The sequence below is a fragment of the Sprattus sprattus genome, assembly GCF_963457725.1.
Source record: "Sprattus sprattus genome assembly, chromosome: 3".
Taxonomy (NCBI): Eukaryota; Metazoa; Chordata; class Actinopteri; order Clupeiformes; family Clupeidae; genus Sprattus; species Sprattus sprattus.
This window is the reverse complement of record NC_137922.1, coordinates 1,038,751-1,053,552: the sequence shown is the minus strand read 5'-3', so window position 1 is coordinate 1,053,552 and position 14,802 is coordinate 1,038,751. Positions and strand designations below refer to the sequence as shown.

Below are 14,802 nucleotides of genomic sequence, written 5' to 3'. Positions count from 1 at the left end.
CAACAAGACAAACATTATGCTATAAGAATATGTACAACTTGAACTGAACTATCAGCTATGATCATTGTGTATCGTCGTATTTCATTTAAAACGCATTGGCACGCGTATGAAAACTGTTTTGACGCATTTTAAAAGTTTCACCGTTTTACTAATCGTCGCTTTTTTCCCTTAACTGTGTCGTCCGTGTTTCCATTTGCGTTCTCCAAACTCTCTCTGTGTCAGTAAAGAAAACCACGAAATGTACATTTAAAAGTGGTGTTTAGCTATAGTTTGCACCTGAAATCTGTATCCCTATATAATGACTTAATTAATTGATCTTCCGCAGTCTAAAGCAACTGCACTGGCAATTTTGTAGCATGAGCAAACTATTCCTTAATTTACATCTAGGCTACTGGACTTGGCCCTCGATCAAGGCCCCAGTAGGCCAAAATCTAGATGAGCCATTTCAGTCATTTTGGAAAAAAGGGCTGGGAACAGATGATATAATCACCAGAGAACAAACCCACAAGGCTGTGAGCTGCACAGAGTAACTTTACAAATGCAGTAGATCCCATCCCAGTAGAATCCCATATTCATAATGTTTCGGCTGTCTGCCAATAATTGGTATATTCTAACATGAAGGATGTTCTTGTAGGATAAAAGTCTAGGGTGTAAGGTTTTTGTGTGTTTATATGTCAATTACCAATGGTGGCAGTTGTCAATTTATATGTCAATTATCAATGGTGGCAGTTGTTGACAACGCCCAGGATCAAAAATTACAACTGAAATAAAATGTTTTTGTTGAATGGTAATTTTTGCAGTAAATATATATATGGTTAGGCAGCTTTCAAGCATCATGGGTGAGTGTTTCAATTGTTCCATGGTACAGTTCCAACTGTACCCGATGTGGCCAGTAGATGGCACTTTTCACACATGTACAACTATCTTAATTCTAGTATTTCTAATTGTGTGTGTGTGTGTGTGTGTGTGTGTGTGTGTGTGTACGCGCGCGTGTGTGTGTGTGTGTGTGTGCTTGTGATATATGTTCATAATATTGCAGACTCATGGACTTTCCAGATCATGCCCATAAAAAGATGCAAAATGAAAATGCATCTTTTTTACATTGTTCTTGCTAACATGTACCTGATGAAGTTATCTACATGCTGCTTCTTTTAGTGAACAAAGTTTGAGGGTGTGATCAAAACCATAGAAGATAAGTGTCCATAAGTGTCTGAATGCATGATGAATAGTGTTAATTTGTGTGAATATGAATTAATGAATATGAACTCGTTCATACGAAGTGTCACAGGCACCCATTATAATTGTAGAAGTTAAAATCGAGGGGACTATAACATTAGCTAGATAACTAACTTAGGATCTGTATTGAAAAGACGTTAAAAGCACAGGAGTTATGCTTAGGGCACCAAAATGGCTAGCAGCGGCACTGTTCACAGTCATAGTCATGATTCTACTCATCGTGATGTCCTATAATAAATGAAAGCCGTACGGGAACACTGCAAATGGCAGTGACTAAATGCAGCACTGAACTCAGCTGCGTGTAGTGGATAAAAATGGACATATCTACATTCTGTAAATAAACATGTGAATATCCATACCTGAAATAGGCTATATCAAATGGGCCTACATAATATAGATAGGACCTATCAAGATCCACAAGTAGCCTATTCACGTAGGCTATTTAACTCAACTGTACAATTGAATCTGCTCACAGCACAGCCAATTCCTTTCATGTAGGCTGCTATATATATTTTACTTTGTTACTGTGTACATTGTAAAAGCCAGCGGAGAAACATTCCACTGCTGATTTTACTGGTATGATACTGCATGTGACAAACAAAACCTTGAACCCACCGGTGTTCCCTTTCCGCTTTGACATGATTTGAATCAGTCTCAAGTTGCTTTCGCGTTGCCTGTGGATTCTGAGTGCACACGGTCCTGTGCATTCTAAAGAGCTGACGGGGCGTCTATGTGCGCAAATTCCGGTGTAAGAGAATGCACGTTCAATAGCCTATCAGTGGCATTCCTCCTTCGGGAGCGCAGCAGAGAACACTTTGGTGCTTGAAGAACACATTTCCACACGTCCAGGACTCCTGCGGGGATCTTTCTAAAAGTTGGTCTAACGAAGTTAGGAAGAAGACATTTAAGAAGACACTTGAATAAATGTTCCAGAATGAGGTCCATTAAGCGCTCATTTTGGCGTCTGCTGACACCTGTGGGTATATCCAGGTTTTTCGATTTCTTTCTCGAAATTTCGGTCGGCTAGATGAGCGTTCAGAATACAAAAGGAGGTTGACAGAGCGACTACAATGCCAAAAACTTAAAACTTCCTCTTAAAGTGTTCAACTTGTCCTCTTTACAATCTAGATATATTACATGACTCCTTTCACCTGAAGTGTGGACAGTTTTAGTTTTTCGAAGAACCTGTTTGTAGCACAGTCTGCCTCCCATTTGTCTGGCTCAGACTCCTTAAAATCACACAAACTGTATGTGACCGTAGCCTACGTCGGAATTGTCTTTAAACTTCGTCAAACTATTGCAATCATACATACTCGATACTTTAAATTATGATGCTGCTGGGTATGATTCTGCTCTGCAGTGATTTGTACGACCTTCAACTTGTTGTAGATCCTTTCCATTTTCATAAACGAAAAAGCTTGGCTGTCTGTAAGTATTTCGATTAAATCGACTCAAGATCACATCACTCTCCCATCTGTGTGTCCAATCATCGAAAGTTAATAACGAAGCTTAAAAATGGAAACCGTTTTCTCAGCAATGACTTGAGACATGGACACTTGAAAATGTTCCAGACTGGGGTCCATTAGCCATTTTGGCGTCTTTATACCGACAAAAAATGTCGCTGTCTTTTCTGCGATTTATTTCCGAAAAAATATATAGGGCCTATATAAATGGAGACAGACAGAGTAGCTACAATGTCAACTGTAGGAATAACTTTATGCTGGACAACTTTTAAAAAGGAGCAATGCAGGCTGTTTGGATTCTTTTCCATCTACCCTTATCAACTGCTGGTGAGTTTTTTTCTGTTTAACAAAAAATGTCGCTGTCTTTTCCGCGATTTTATTTCCGAAAAAAAAATATATATAAATGGAGATGGAGACAGACAGAGTAGCTACAATGTCAACTGTAGGAATAACTTTATGCTGGACAACTTTTAAAAAGGAGCAATGCAGGCTGTTTGGATTCTTTTCCATCTACCCTTATCAACTGCTGGTGAGTTTTTTTCTGTTTAACAAAAAATGTCGCTGTCTTTTCCGCGATTTTATTTCCGAAAAAAAAATATATATAAATGGAGATGGAGACAGACAGAGTAGCTACAATGTCAACTGTAGGGATAACTTTATGCTGGACAACTTTTGTACCTATCGGCCTAGTTAAAAAGGAGCAATGCAGGCTGTTTGGATTCTTGTCCATCTACCCTTATCATCTGCTGATGAGTTTTTTTTTCTGTTTAACTCCATTTAATGCGGAAAAGGGTGAACCGTTTCACTTTCATAATAAACGATGATCAAAGGGGACCGGCCTGTGTTGGGTGTGTAGGTTACCTGTGTCTTTTCATTTTGGCGCCCAGTTTAACCAGTTTGAGCAGGCAGCGAAGGGATTCATAGCTATCGTTCCCGCTCTTGCGCACGGCATTTAAGGGCTGAATTTGTGAGAATTTTTTGGTGATTGCGTTCACATCCATTCTACAGACATCCTCGGTTTTAAACAATTTGATTATAAATGAACCGGCACCTTACACTGTGTAAGGCCCCCGTTATCATTCCCTTGCACATACATTTCAGTAACATTCCAGTAAAAAAAAAAAAAACAATCGGGTTCATTTTCATCCTGGGGACTTGAAAGTGCCCGTAGTTGCAGAACGGCCCATATACTGGATAAAAATGGACATATCTATAAACATGTGAATATCCATAACTGAAATAGGCTATATCATATGGGCCTACATAATATAGATAGGACCTATCAAGATCCACAAGTAGCCTATTCATGTAGGCTATTTAACTCAACTGTGCATTCTAAAGAGCTGACGGGGCGTTTATGTGCGCAAATTCCGGTGTAAGAGAATGCACGTTCAATATTAGTGGCATTCCTCCTTCGGGAGCGCAGCAGAGAACACTTTGGTGCTTGAAGAACACATTTTCACACGTTCAGGACTCCTGCGGGGATCTTTCTTAGAGTTGGTCTAACGAAGTTAGGAAGAAGACATTTAAGAAGACACTTGAATAAATGTTCCAGAATGAGGTCCATTAAGCGCTCATTTTGGCGTCTGCTGACACCTGTGGGTATATCCAGGTTTTTCGATTTCTTTCTCGAATTTTCGGTGGGCTAGATGAGCGTTCAGAATACAAAAGGAGGTTGAGACAGAGCGACTACAATGCCAAAAACTTAAAACTTCCTCTTAAAGTTTTCAACATGTCCTCTTGACAATCTAGATATATTACATGACTCCTTTCACCTGAAGTGTGGACAGTTTTAGTTTTTCGAAGAACCTGTTTGTAGTACAGTCTGCCTCCCATTTGTCTGGCTCAGACTCCTTAAAAACACACAATGATATTGATATATGATATTGCATGTGACAAATAAAACCTTGAACCATCGGTGTTCCCTTTCCGCTTTGACATGATTTTAATCAGTCTCAAGTTGCTTTCGCGTTGCCTTTGGATTCTGTGTGCACACGGTCCTGTGCATTCTAAAGAGCTGACGGGGCGTCTATGTGCGCAAATTCCGGTGTAAGAGAATGCACGTTCAATTGAGGTATCAGTGGCATTCCTCCTTCGGGAGCGCAGCAGAGAACACTTTGGTGCTTGAAGAACACATTTCCACACGTTCAGGACTACTGCGGGGATCTTTCTTAGAGTTGGTCTAACGAAGTTAGGAAGAAGACATTTAAGAAGACACTTGAATAAATGTTCCAGAATGAGGTCCATTAAGCGCTCATTTTGGCGCCTGCTGACACCTGTGGATATATCCAGGTTTTTCGATTTCTTTCTCGAAATTTCGGTCGGCTAGATGAGGGTTCAAAATACACAAGGAGGTTGAGACAGAGAGATGCCAAAAACTTAAAACTTCCTCTTAAAGTTTTCAACATGTCCTCTTGACAATCTAGATATATTACATGACTCCTTTCACCTGAAGTGTGGACAGTTTTAGTTTTTCGAAGAACCTGTTTGTAGCACAGTCTGCCTCCCATTTGTCTGGCTCAGACTCCTTAAAATCACACAAACTGTATGTGACCGTAGCCTACGTCGGAATTGTCTCTAAACTTCGTTAAACTATTGCAATCATACTCGATACCTTAAAATATGATGCTGCTGGGTATGATTCTGCTCTGCAGTGATTTGTACGACCTTCACCTTGTTGTAGATCCTTTCCATTTTCCAAAATAATAAGCTAAATAAAAATAATAAGCCAAATAAAAAGCTAGGCTATATGTCTGTAAGTATTTCGATTCATCTGTGTGTCCAATCATCGAAAGTTCATAACGAAGCTTAAAAAAGGAAACCGTTTTCTCAGCAATGACTTCAGACATGGACACTTGAAAATGATCCAGATTGAGGTCCATTAGCCATTGTGGATTTCTACCGACAAAAAAATGTCGCTGTCTTTTCCGCGATTTATTTCCGAAAAAATATATAGGGCCTATATAAATGGAGACAGACAGAGTAGCTACAATGTCAACTGTAGGAATAACTTTATGCTGGACAACTTTTAAAAAGGAGCAATGCAAGCTGTTTGGATTCTTTTCCATCTACCCTTATCAACTGCTGGTGAGTTTTTTTTTTTCTGTTTAATTCCATTTAATGCGGAAAAGGGTGAGCCGTTTCACTTTCATAATAAACGATGATCAAAGGGGACCGGCCTGTGTTGGGTGTGTAGGTTACCTGTGTCTTTTCATTTTGGCGCCCAGTTTAACCAGTTTGAGCAGGCAGCGAAGGGATTTATAGCTATCGTTCCCGCTCTTGCGCACGGCATTTAAGGGCTGAATTTGTGAGAAATCTTTGGTGATTGCGTTCACATCCATTCTACAGACATCCTCGGCTCGGTTTTAAACAATTATAATTATAAATTAACCGGCACCTCACACTGTGTTAGGCCCCCGTTATCATTCCCTTGCACATACATTTCAGTAACATTTCAGTAAAAAAAAAAAAAAAAAAAAAATTGGGTTCATTTTCATCCTGGGGACTTGAAAGTGCCCGTAGTTGCAGAACGGCCCATATACTGGATAAAAATGGACATATCTATAAACATGTGAATATCCCTAACTGAAATAGGCTATATCATATGGGCCTACATAATATAGATAGGACCTATCAAGATCCACAAGTAGCCTATTCATGTAGGCTATTTAACTCAACTGTACAATTGAATCTGCTCACAGCACATCCCATTCCTTTCATGTAGGCTATATACATTTTACTTTGTTACTGCACATTGTAAAAGCCAGCGGAGAAACATTCCACTGCTGATCTTACTGGTATGATATTGCATGTGACAAATAAAACCTTGAACCACCGGTGTTCCCTTTCCGCTTTGACATGATTTTAATCAGTCTCAAGTTGCTTTCGCGTTGCCTGTGGATTCTGAGTGCACACGGTCCTGTGCATTCTAAAGAGCTGACGGGGCGTTTATGTGCGCAAATTCCGGTGTAAGAGAATGCACGTTCAATATCAGTGGCATTCCTCCTTCGGGAGCGCAGCAGAGAACACTTTGGTGCTTGAAGAACACATTTCCACACGTTCAGGACTCCTGCGGGGATCTTTCTTAGAGTTGGTCTAACGAAGTTAGGAAGAAGACATTAAAGAAGACACTTGAATAAATGTTCCAGAATGAGGTCCATTAAGCGCTCATTTTGGCGTCTGCTGACACCTGTGGATATATCCAGGTTTTTCGATTTCTTTCTCGAAATTTCGGTCGGCTAGATGAGCGTTCAGAATACAAAAGGAGGTTGAGACAGAGAGACTACAATACCAAAAACTTAAAACTTCCTCTTAAAGTTTTCAACATGTCCTCTTGACAATCTAGATATATTACATGACTCCTTTCACCTGAAGTGTGGACAGTTTTAGTTTTTCGAAGAACCTGTTTGAAGCACAGTCTGCCTCCCATTTGTCTGGCTCAGACTCCTTAAAATCACACAAACTGTATGTGACCGTAGCCTACGTCGGAATTGTCTCTAAACTTCGTTAAAGTATTGCAATCATACATACTCGATACCTTAAAATATGATGCTGCTGGGTATGATTCTGCTCTGCAGTGATTTGTACGACCTTCACCTTGTTGTAGATACTTTCCATTTTCCAAAATAATAAGCTAAATAATAATAATAAGCCAAATAAAAAGCTAGGCTATATGTGTGTAAGTATTTCGATTAAATCGACTCAAGATCACATCACTCTCCCATCTGTGTGTCCAATCATCGAAAGTTAATAACGAAGCTTAAAAAAGGAAACCGTTTTCTCAGCAATGACTTCAGACATGGACACTTGAAAATGTTCCAGATTGAGGTCCATTAGCCATTTTGTCGTCTACCGACAAAAAATGTCGCTGTCTTTTCCGCGATTTTATTTCCGAAAAATATATATATAAATGGAGATGGAGACAGACAGAGTAGCTACAATGTCAACTGTAGGAATAACTTTATGCTGGACAACTTTTAAAAAGGAGCAATGCAGGCTGTTTGGATTCTTGTCCATCTACCCTTATCATCTGCTGGTGAGTTTTTTTTCTGTTTAACTCCTTTTAATGCGGAAAAGGGTGAACCGTTTCACTTTCATAATAAACGATGATCAAAGGGGACCGGCCTGTGTTGGGTGTCTAGGTTAGCTGTGGCTTTTCATTTTGGCGCCCAGTTTTACCGTTTTGAGCAGGCAGCGCGAAGGGATTTATAGCTATCGTTCCCGCTGTTGCGCAGAATGCGCACGGCATGTAAGGGCTGCATTTGTGAGAAATCTTTGGCTATTGCGTTCACTTCCATTCTACAGACATCCTCGGTTCTAAACTATTATAATTATAAATTAACCGGCACCTCACACTGTGTTAGGCCCATATTATCCTCCCATGTTGGCGTCACACTGAAGACACTTGAATAAATACACTGGCTTTAAGGCGAGAAACAGAGAGTCGTGATGGGAGGCAAGAAATGGGCAATTTTGTCTCTTCTGTAAAAAATAATGTAAACAGTTGGTGTTTTAGCTCTTTAAAATGATTAATTTTTAGTTTAAAACAATTATTGAGAGTGTCTAAAGAAGTTTTGCCTTATCTTTCATGTTATGTTTCAATATGTATTAGATTTGTAAAAATCCCTCTGGTAGGTGATTGCCTATGGCCTTAAACTATAATAGCATCAACATCAGGATAGAAGTAAAATTTCACTCCACAGCATTCCTTCATCTTGCGTGTTTCCCCATAATTGAGCGTTATTTCTCTGTGATCTATACCTTTCAGTGATCCATTCCCTGCAGTACTTCTACACGGCCACATCAGGAATCTCAAACTTCCCAGAGTTTGTAGCCGTTGGAATGCTCGATGGTCTGGTCATCAGTCAGTTTGACAGTAACACACAAAATGCGGTTCCCAGGCAGCCGTGGATGAAGGAGCAACTGGATCAGGACTACTGGGAATCAGAGACCAAGCTGGCCAAGACAGCTGAGGGGGCCCTCAAGGAGGACATTGGGATTTTAAAAGGACGCTTTAATCAGACTGAGGGTGAGTTTACCGATCGTGTCAGGGTGAGACTTTCTGGACTGTAGATGACACTTAGCATCTGTTTCTTTCACAGTATATATATATTTTTACTAAACTATACAAATCACCAAAGGATGATTGTTGTTCATTGAAATGGATCCTGCGCAAAAATATATTTAAATGTTATTATTTTCCTAATTTAATTTCAATTTATTTTTTAATACTTGTAGAATATTTGTAGATTTTTCCCCCCTATTTTTTCAAGCAGCTCTAATATAACATTTGCAGTATTTATTTTCACATGGCAAATACATGCAGTTCTTTTACTGATAGGTTCCCTGCCTTTCACACTGCACCCAACGCCATTTTAAACCCCAAAAAGAACATTTTGAAGAAAAGAAATTGTACATGGCAAGTGTTAGATGAAACAGCAGTATTGAACACTGTAGATGTTGCTCTTGAACAAGTTCCAGACATGAAGAAAAAAGGCTCACCATGCTTGTCTATCAGCCTTACATTTCTATGTATTATTGTATGTAACTTTAACTAAACAATACACTTTTAATAAATGTACTTTTGTTTATTTACTTTTGTCCATAAGGAGAGCATGTTTTTCAGAGAGGGTATGGCTGTCGGTGGGATGATGAGAGTGACGTCACCAGTGGCTATGAGGAGTATGGCTATGATGGGGAGGACTTCATTTCACTGGATCTGACTTACATGACATGGGTGGCTGTGAAACCACAAGCAGTCTATAGCAAGGGCAAATGGAACACCTTAGAGTCCAGTTTTACTGGCAGGAACGAGTACTTCAACCAGGATTGCCGTGATTGGCTGAAGAAGTATGTTCAGTACGGGAACAATACTCTCAGAAGGACAGGTACGGCAGCTCCCACAACACTGATAACAGCAGAGGCCCTACAGCGGGCTGTACTTGACAATGGATAACAGCTCTCATTGTCCATGTCTGCTATGTCTTCAAATTATTTTCTTTTTATCTTTATCACCTTTCTTTCTTTCTTCAGTCCCCCCTGAAGTGTGTCTGATCCAGAAGAAGTCATCTTCTACAGTGGTGGTGTGCCACGCCACAGGGTTCTATCCAGATTCAGTGAATATCACTTGGAGGAGAGATGGAGAAGAGATGCATGAGGGTGTGGAGATGGGAGAGACGCTGCCCAATGGGGATGGAACCTTCCAGAAGAGAACTGAGCTCAGAGTGTCACCTGAGGAGAGAAAGAGAAGTAACTTCACCTGTGAGGTGGAACACATGAGTGGACACATGACTGTCACCCTGACTGAGGAAGACGGTAAGATTGTTCAGAGACACCTCAGCTACTGAGAGGGAATTTAATTATTATTTTTTTGTGACAACCTCATATATATTAGCAGCTTAAAGTAACAGGTTTTGTTGTTAGAAATGCTTTTGAAAATACAGTAATGATCTATGTCTGAGTGCGTGATATATAAACAGTGTTTCCCAATATTTCTGTTTATTTTTACTTTCTATTTTTCCAGATTGTCAACAAGTACATAAAAGTACCAAAAGTACGTAAAAGTAAATACATGATGATTGTAACATTATTGCAGGTCTAGAGGCATTTACGTAAAAAATGTTTAACTGATGTGTTATACTTTGTTATATCTGACGTGTTTTTCCCCCTATAGGAAACACTCTTGTCACCATTATTATTGGATGTGTGAGTGCAGCTCTTGTAGTAGTAATCGGCGTGGTTATGATGATGAGGAGGAAAAGTGAGTTGCCTTTATGTCATAATTTATGCAATTTCCGCAATTATGTTAAATGCCCTGTGTTTGCTTTCAGTTATTGATGATGCTTGAGTGTGTTAATGTAAATATTCTCCATCTTTTGTCTTGACAGACTACATAAGGGCAGAACGTGAGTACAATTGTCACACCTTGTAATAATCTAAAAAAACGTTCAATTGTAGACACTGATATTTGTGTATTTGCTACTTGCGGATATTTATAATCTGAAAAAAAATGTGATTCTGTGCTTTATGTAGTGACCATTATACAACAAATTAGTGTCCATTTGTCTTTTTAATGCCAATTCCTATCTGATAATTAGATTTAAAAGTGCTTGTCAATTTTTAGTGAAAGCAGAGATGAGAGGAGAAAGTTAATTGCATAATTGTCATTTTAAGTGTGCATTGTGCATTTTAGTTTATAGTGAATCATATCTTTATTTAATGTATGATTTTTCCTAATCAGTGTCTGACACATTCTGATGCCTCCTCTGAACTACATGGACATCGGCAGACCCCTAGTCTCCCCCAACACTGGCATGGCATTCCCTAGTCTCCCCCAACACTGGCATGGCAATCCCTAGTCTCCCCCAACACTGGCATGGCATTCCCTAGTCTCCCCCAACACTGGCATGGCAGTCCCTAGTCTCCCCCAACACTGGCATGGCATTCCCTAGTCTCCCCCAACACTGGCATGGCAGACCCCTCTTCTCCCCCAACACTGGCATGGCAATCCCTAGTCTCCCTCAGCACTGTCATGGCAGTCCCTATAGTCTCCCCCAACACTGGCATGGCAATCCCTAGTCTCCCTCAGCACTGTCATGGCAGCCTCCAGTGTCTCTGTGCCTTGGTGTCACAAGCTACTTCAGGGCTGTTTGTATGAATAGCACAAGGGTTCTGATTGGCTAATGGGTAGTCATGCCACCCGCGTATTGCCTCCTCTCGGGTCAATACGATCCGTTCTGCCCTCTGACGACTTTTTAAAAATGAGTGAAAGCGATCAGACTGAGTTTTACTATCCAGACGAAAATGAAAACATCAACAGCCATGAGGAAATTCAGAAGAAGAGATTTGTTATTGAAAGTGGTGATGAAGACTATAAACTATAGTTTGAAACACTTGTTACTGTACTGCAAATAAAAGCCTTTTTAGCTCAGCCGTGTTGTCCGTTTTCTATTGATCATTGTAACTTGAAGTTAGCAAGTAATTAGTTGCTATGCAACACCTGAAAACGATTATGTCGTGAGAAGACTTGAGAGCTGAACAAAACGTCATGATTTCTTCGGCTTATGGAACGAAACCAATCTTTGAGCTGTTCCAGTCTAGATGTTTATAATTGCCAGTTCCACCACAGAGAAGAATATGGAGTTAGACAATATCTTCATTTCTGATCCGCAGCACTCTTACACTGCTGTGGCCTGCCATATCAACTACAGAATGAGAAAAAGAAATCTTAATTAAATCTGCTGAATATTTTGTGTGAAGAAGTTTGATATTACAATTGTGTAATAGTTGGGCGCTGTAACAAAGACATAGAAAAACATTTTAATAACAAATATTAATATTCAGTACACTTTTCTGAAGTTAGAATATAGACATTAACGTCACTGCTTGGGTTCATAACTCGGCAAAGGTCTTCTTGGCCGGAGGAATGCAATGCATAAACTGTATATAAGTGATGACATGAAACTTCCCCACTAGATGGCAGTCAATAACCACCAATCTCTAACATAAGCAAGTTGGTGCCACCATTGCATTCCATTGCAAGTGTAAAACAACAGCAATAAAAGCAACTTTAACAACTCAAACTATAGTTGCCGTAGAAAGTACACGTGGAAAGGAGAAAGTAAAACTCTACTTAGTGGGTAAATAATATGTATAGTTTATACTGGTTAAATGTATCAACTGCTTATTTAATGTAAAAATGGTGAATATGTATAGTTTATACTGGTTAAATGTATCAACTGCTTATTTAATGTAAAAATAGCCTATAAATTGTTAGGTTTAAGATGATGTATAAACAAAGTTTAAAGACTTTCCGCTGTACATCCAGAGTTTAGTTGATTGGGGTTCTAGGAATTGTATTTACCTCAGTGCAATGAAGACTAATGAAATATATTTTTTAAAGAGGAAGACTGGAGACATCAAACCTGTTACAATTGGGCATTTAAATAGAAATACGTCTTACAAATACTGTATACTCTTCTATAAAATCGATCCTAAAAGGTTTCCTGCATGGAACAGCCAGTCCATATTAATTTTATATGTATCACTACAAATTTGTATGTTCAAAATTTCACTTTATTTTGTAAGCATTGTTACGAATTTGTAAGTTCAAAATGTTCATGATAATCCACCTTTGATTTGATTGTTGACATCTTCAGCCAAACTGGAAACATTTTGTTCTTAGTCTTTTCCTTTCCTTGGTCTTGTCCAACTGCAGCTTGAATTGGAGGGAGGTGTGTAGAAGCTGGTTTGTTGGTTTGGCTACAGGTCTTGGTTATCTCTTTTGTCAGCGTTTCTACCAGTGATGATTCAAAAGATTGATCTTGTGATTCAAGGGCAGAACGGAGCACATCTTCAGACCCAAGCCTTCGAGTAAGTTCCTTGTAAGTGTTTCTGTAAATCTGGTGAAAATTCACTTCCTGAGGATAGATTTCATCGCCTGTCATGCCAAAAGCTGTATCGAGCTCAGACAAAATCTTCTGAATCAAGTCTCTGGACATATCCAGCACATTATCTGGAAGTCCATCCTGGTGGGTGCCAATGTCCTGGTGTAAGCTATTGACTTTCTTCAGGAGTCGAATGACCAGCATGGAGACCAAGGAGGCATAGTCATTCTTGTTGGACTCTAACAGACTTAGATGAGATGAAATGGTGACTCCTTCACACTGTCTTTTTTGCATAGTACAAGAGAGCAGATTGTTTGTTAGTGTCCTCTGCCTGTTTGTCTAAGAGTTTTTGATCCTCCTTCACTAATTCCTTCAAGTCAGAAGCATTGTTTTCCTTTAACTCTGTGGAGAGTGCAACCATGACTTCGTTGGTCATCACCTGAGTGAATACGTTCATTGTATTTCCAAACCTCAGGTGATGATTTTGAGGTCTCTAGATTATGCTGTATATGTTCTTGATTGTCAGAAGATGCTGAGGGGAACAAACATGACAGGAGTAGTCGCTTCACAGCCTCCTCTACATAATTGTAAATGAACGCTGATGGAATTTCATTCTTTCCCTCAGCTCTTGATGGTAGTTTGCACAGAATAGAATCTGAAAGACTTTTTCCAACTGGCACGGAAATGGTCTGCAGACCATGATAGCCTTTTAGTGTCTTATGTACTCGATCTGCAATAACACCGGAATATTGACCTATTTGTGTTTCAGTGATCAATTTCTCCAGACTTCCAGTGATGGGTTCAAGTTTTTCCAATTCTAAAATGGTGTCTAACACACTACAGATGATTTCATTTGCACATCCAGATGACAGTGAAGCAGCATCCATGTCAACAAAAGTATGCGTCAGAAGAGGGCAGTGTTGGGGAGTAACGAGTTACATGTAATTGCGTTACGTAATTTAATTACAAAATAAATGTAACACTAATACATTACAGTTACTGGAGAGAAATGTGTAATTCAATTACAGTTACTTACGACATTTTTCAAAATTACAATTTGAATTACATCTTAATACTGTCAGCAAAACCTTGCTCAAATGTATATTTAAAAAAAAAAAAAACTGTTTTGCATGTTTTTCTGGCTACTGTACAAACACCCCCGTTGTCATTTCCCTCCACAATAGTTTGATCCAGAACTTTCTGTGTCTCTATCACGTCTACAGCGCCATCACGTCTGCTAGTAGGCCTACATGCCTGTGCATGCAGCGATCTGAATTTCAGTTGCTAACAACCTACCAGAAATGTATCACAGAAATTGAAAAGTAATCAAAAAGTAATCAAAAAGTAATTAGTTACGTTACTCAGATAAAGTAATTCAAATAGTTACACTACTATTACATTTTTAACAGGGTAACCTGTAACTGTAACGAATTACATTTCTAAAGTAACCTCCCCAACACTGGAAGAGGGGAAATCCTTTCGATAAACACTTCTGAGGGAACAGAAGTACCGGAGAGTTTGCTTTGGTCATTTATTTCTGAGTGAAATGATACTAAGGGGTCCAACGGCAATGGCAATCCAGGGCTTTGTGACCTGTCTATTTCTGTTTCAATGTCAATCACTTGCACTTCATTCAACACAGCACTAAGCATCTTATCAATCAGCTCTACCTGCTCTAGATTTTCTGCCGTCTTGAGATTGGGAAGTACACTCTGCAT

At 39.4% G+C, this 14,802-nt stretch overlaps 1 protein-coding gene across 1 annotated transcript; it reads left to right on the top strand.

Moving 5' to 3' along the window:
* Window positions 1-7,688: 7,688 nt before the first annotated feature.
* Window positions 7,689-13,252, top strand: LOC308362058 (major histocompatibility complex class I-related gene protein-like; the record flags this gene model as incomplete). Its single annotated transcript, XM_080834555.1, has 7 exons — window positions 7,689-7,734; window positions 8,467-8,727; window positions 9,308-9,586; window positions 9,732-10,013; window positions 10,372-10,458; window positions 10,586-10,603; window positions 13,128-13,252. The coding sequence occupies 7 exons, from the start codon at window positions 7,689-7,691 to the stop codon at window positions 13,250-13,252; spliced, it is 1,098 nt and encodes a 365-aa protein (XP_080690681.1).
* Window positions 13,253-14,802: the final 1,550 nt, after the last annotated feature.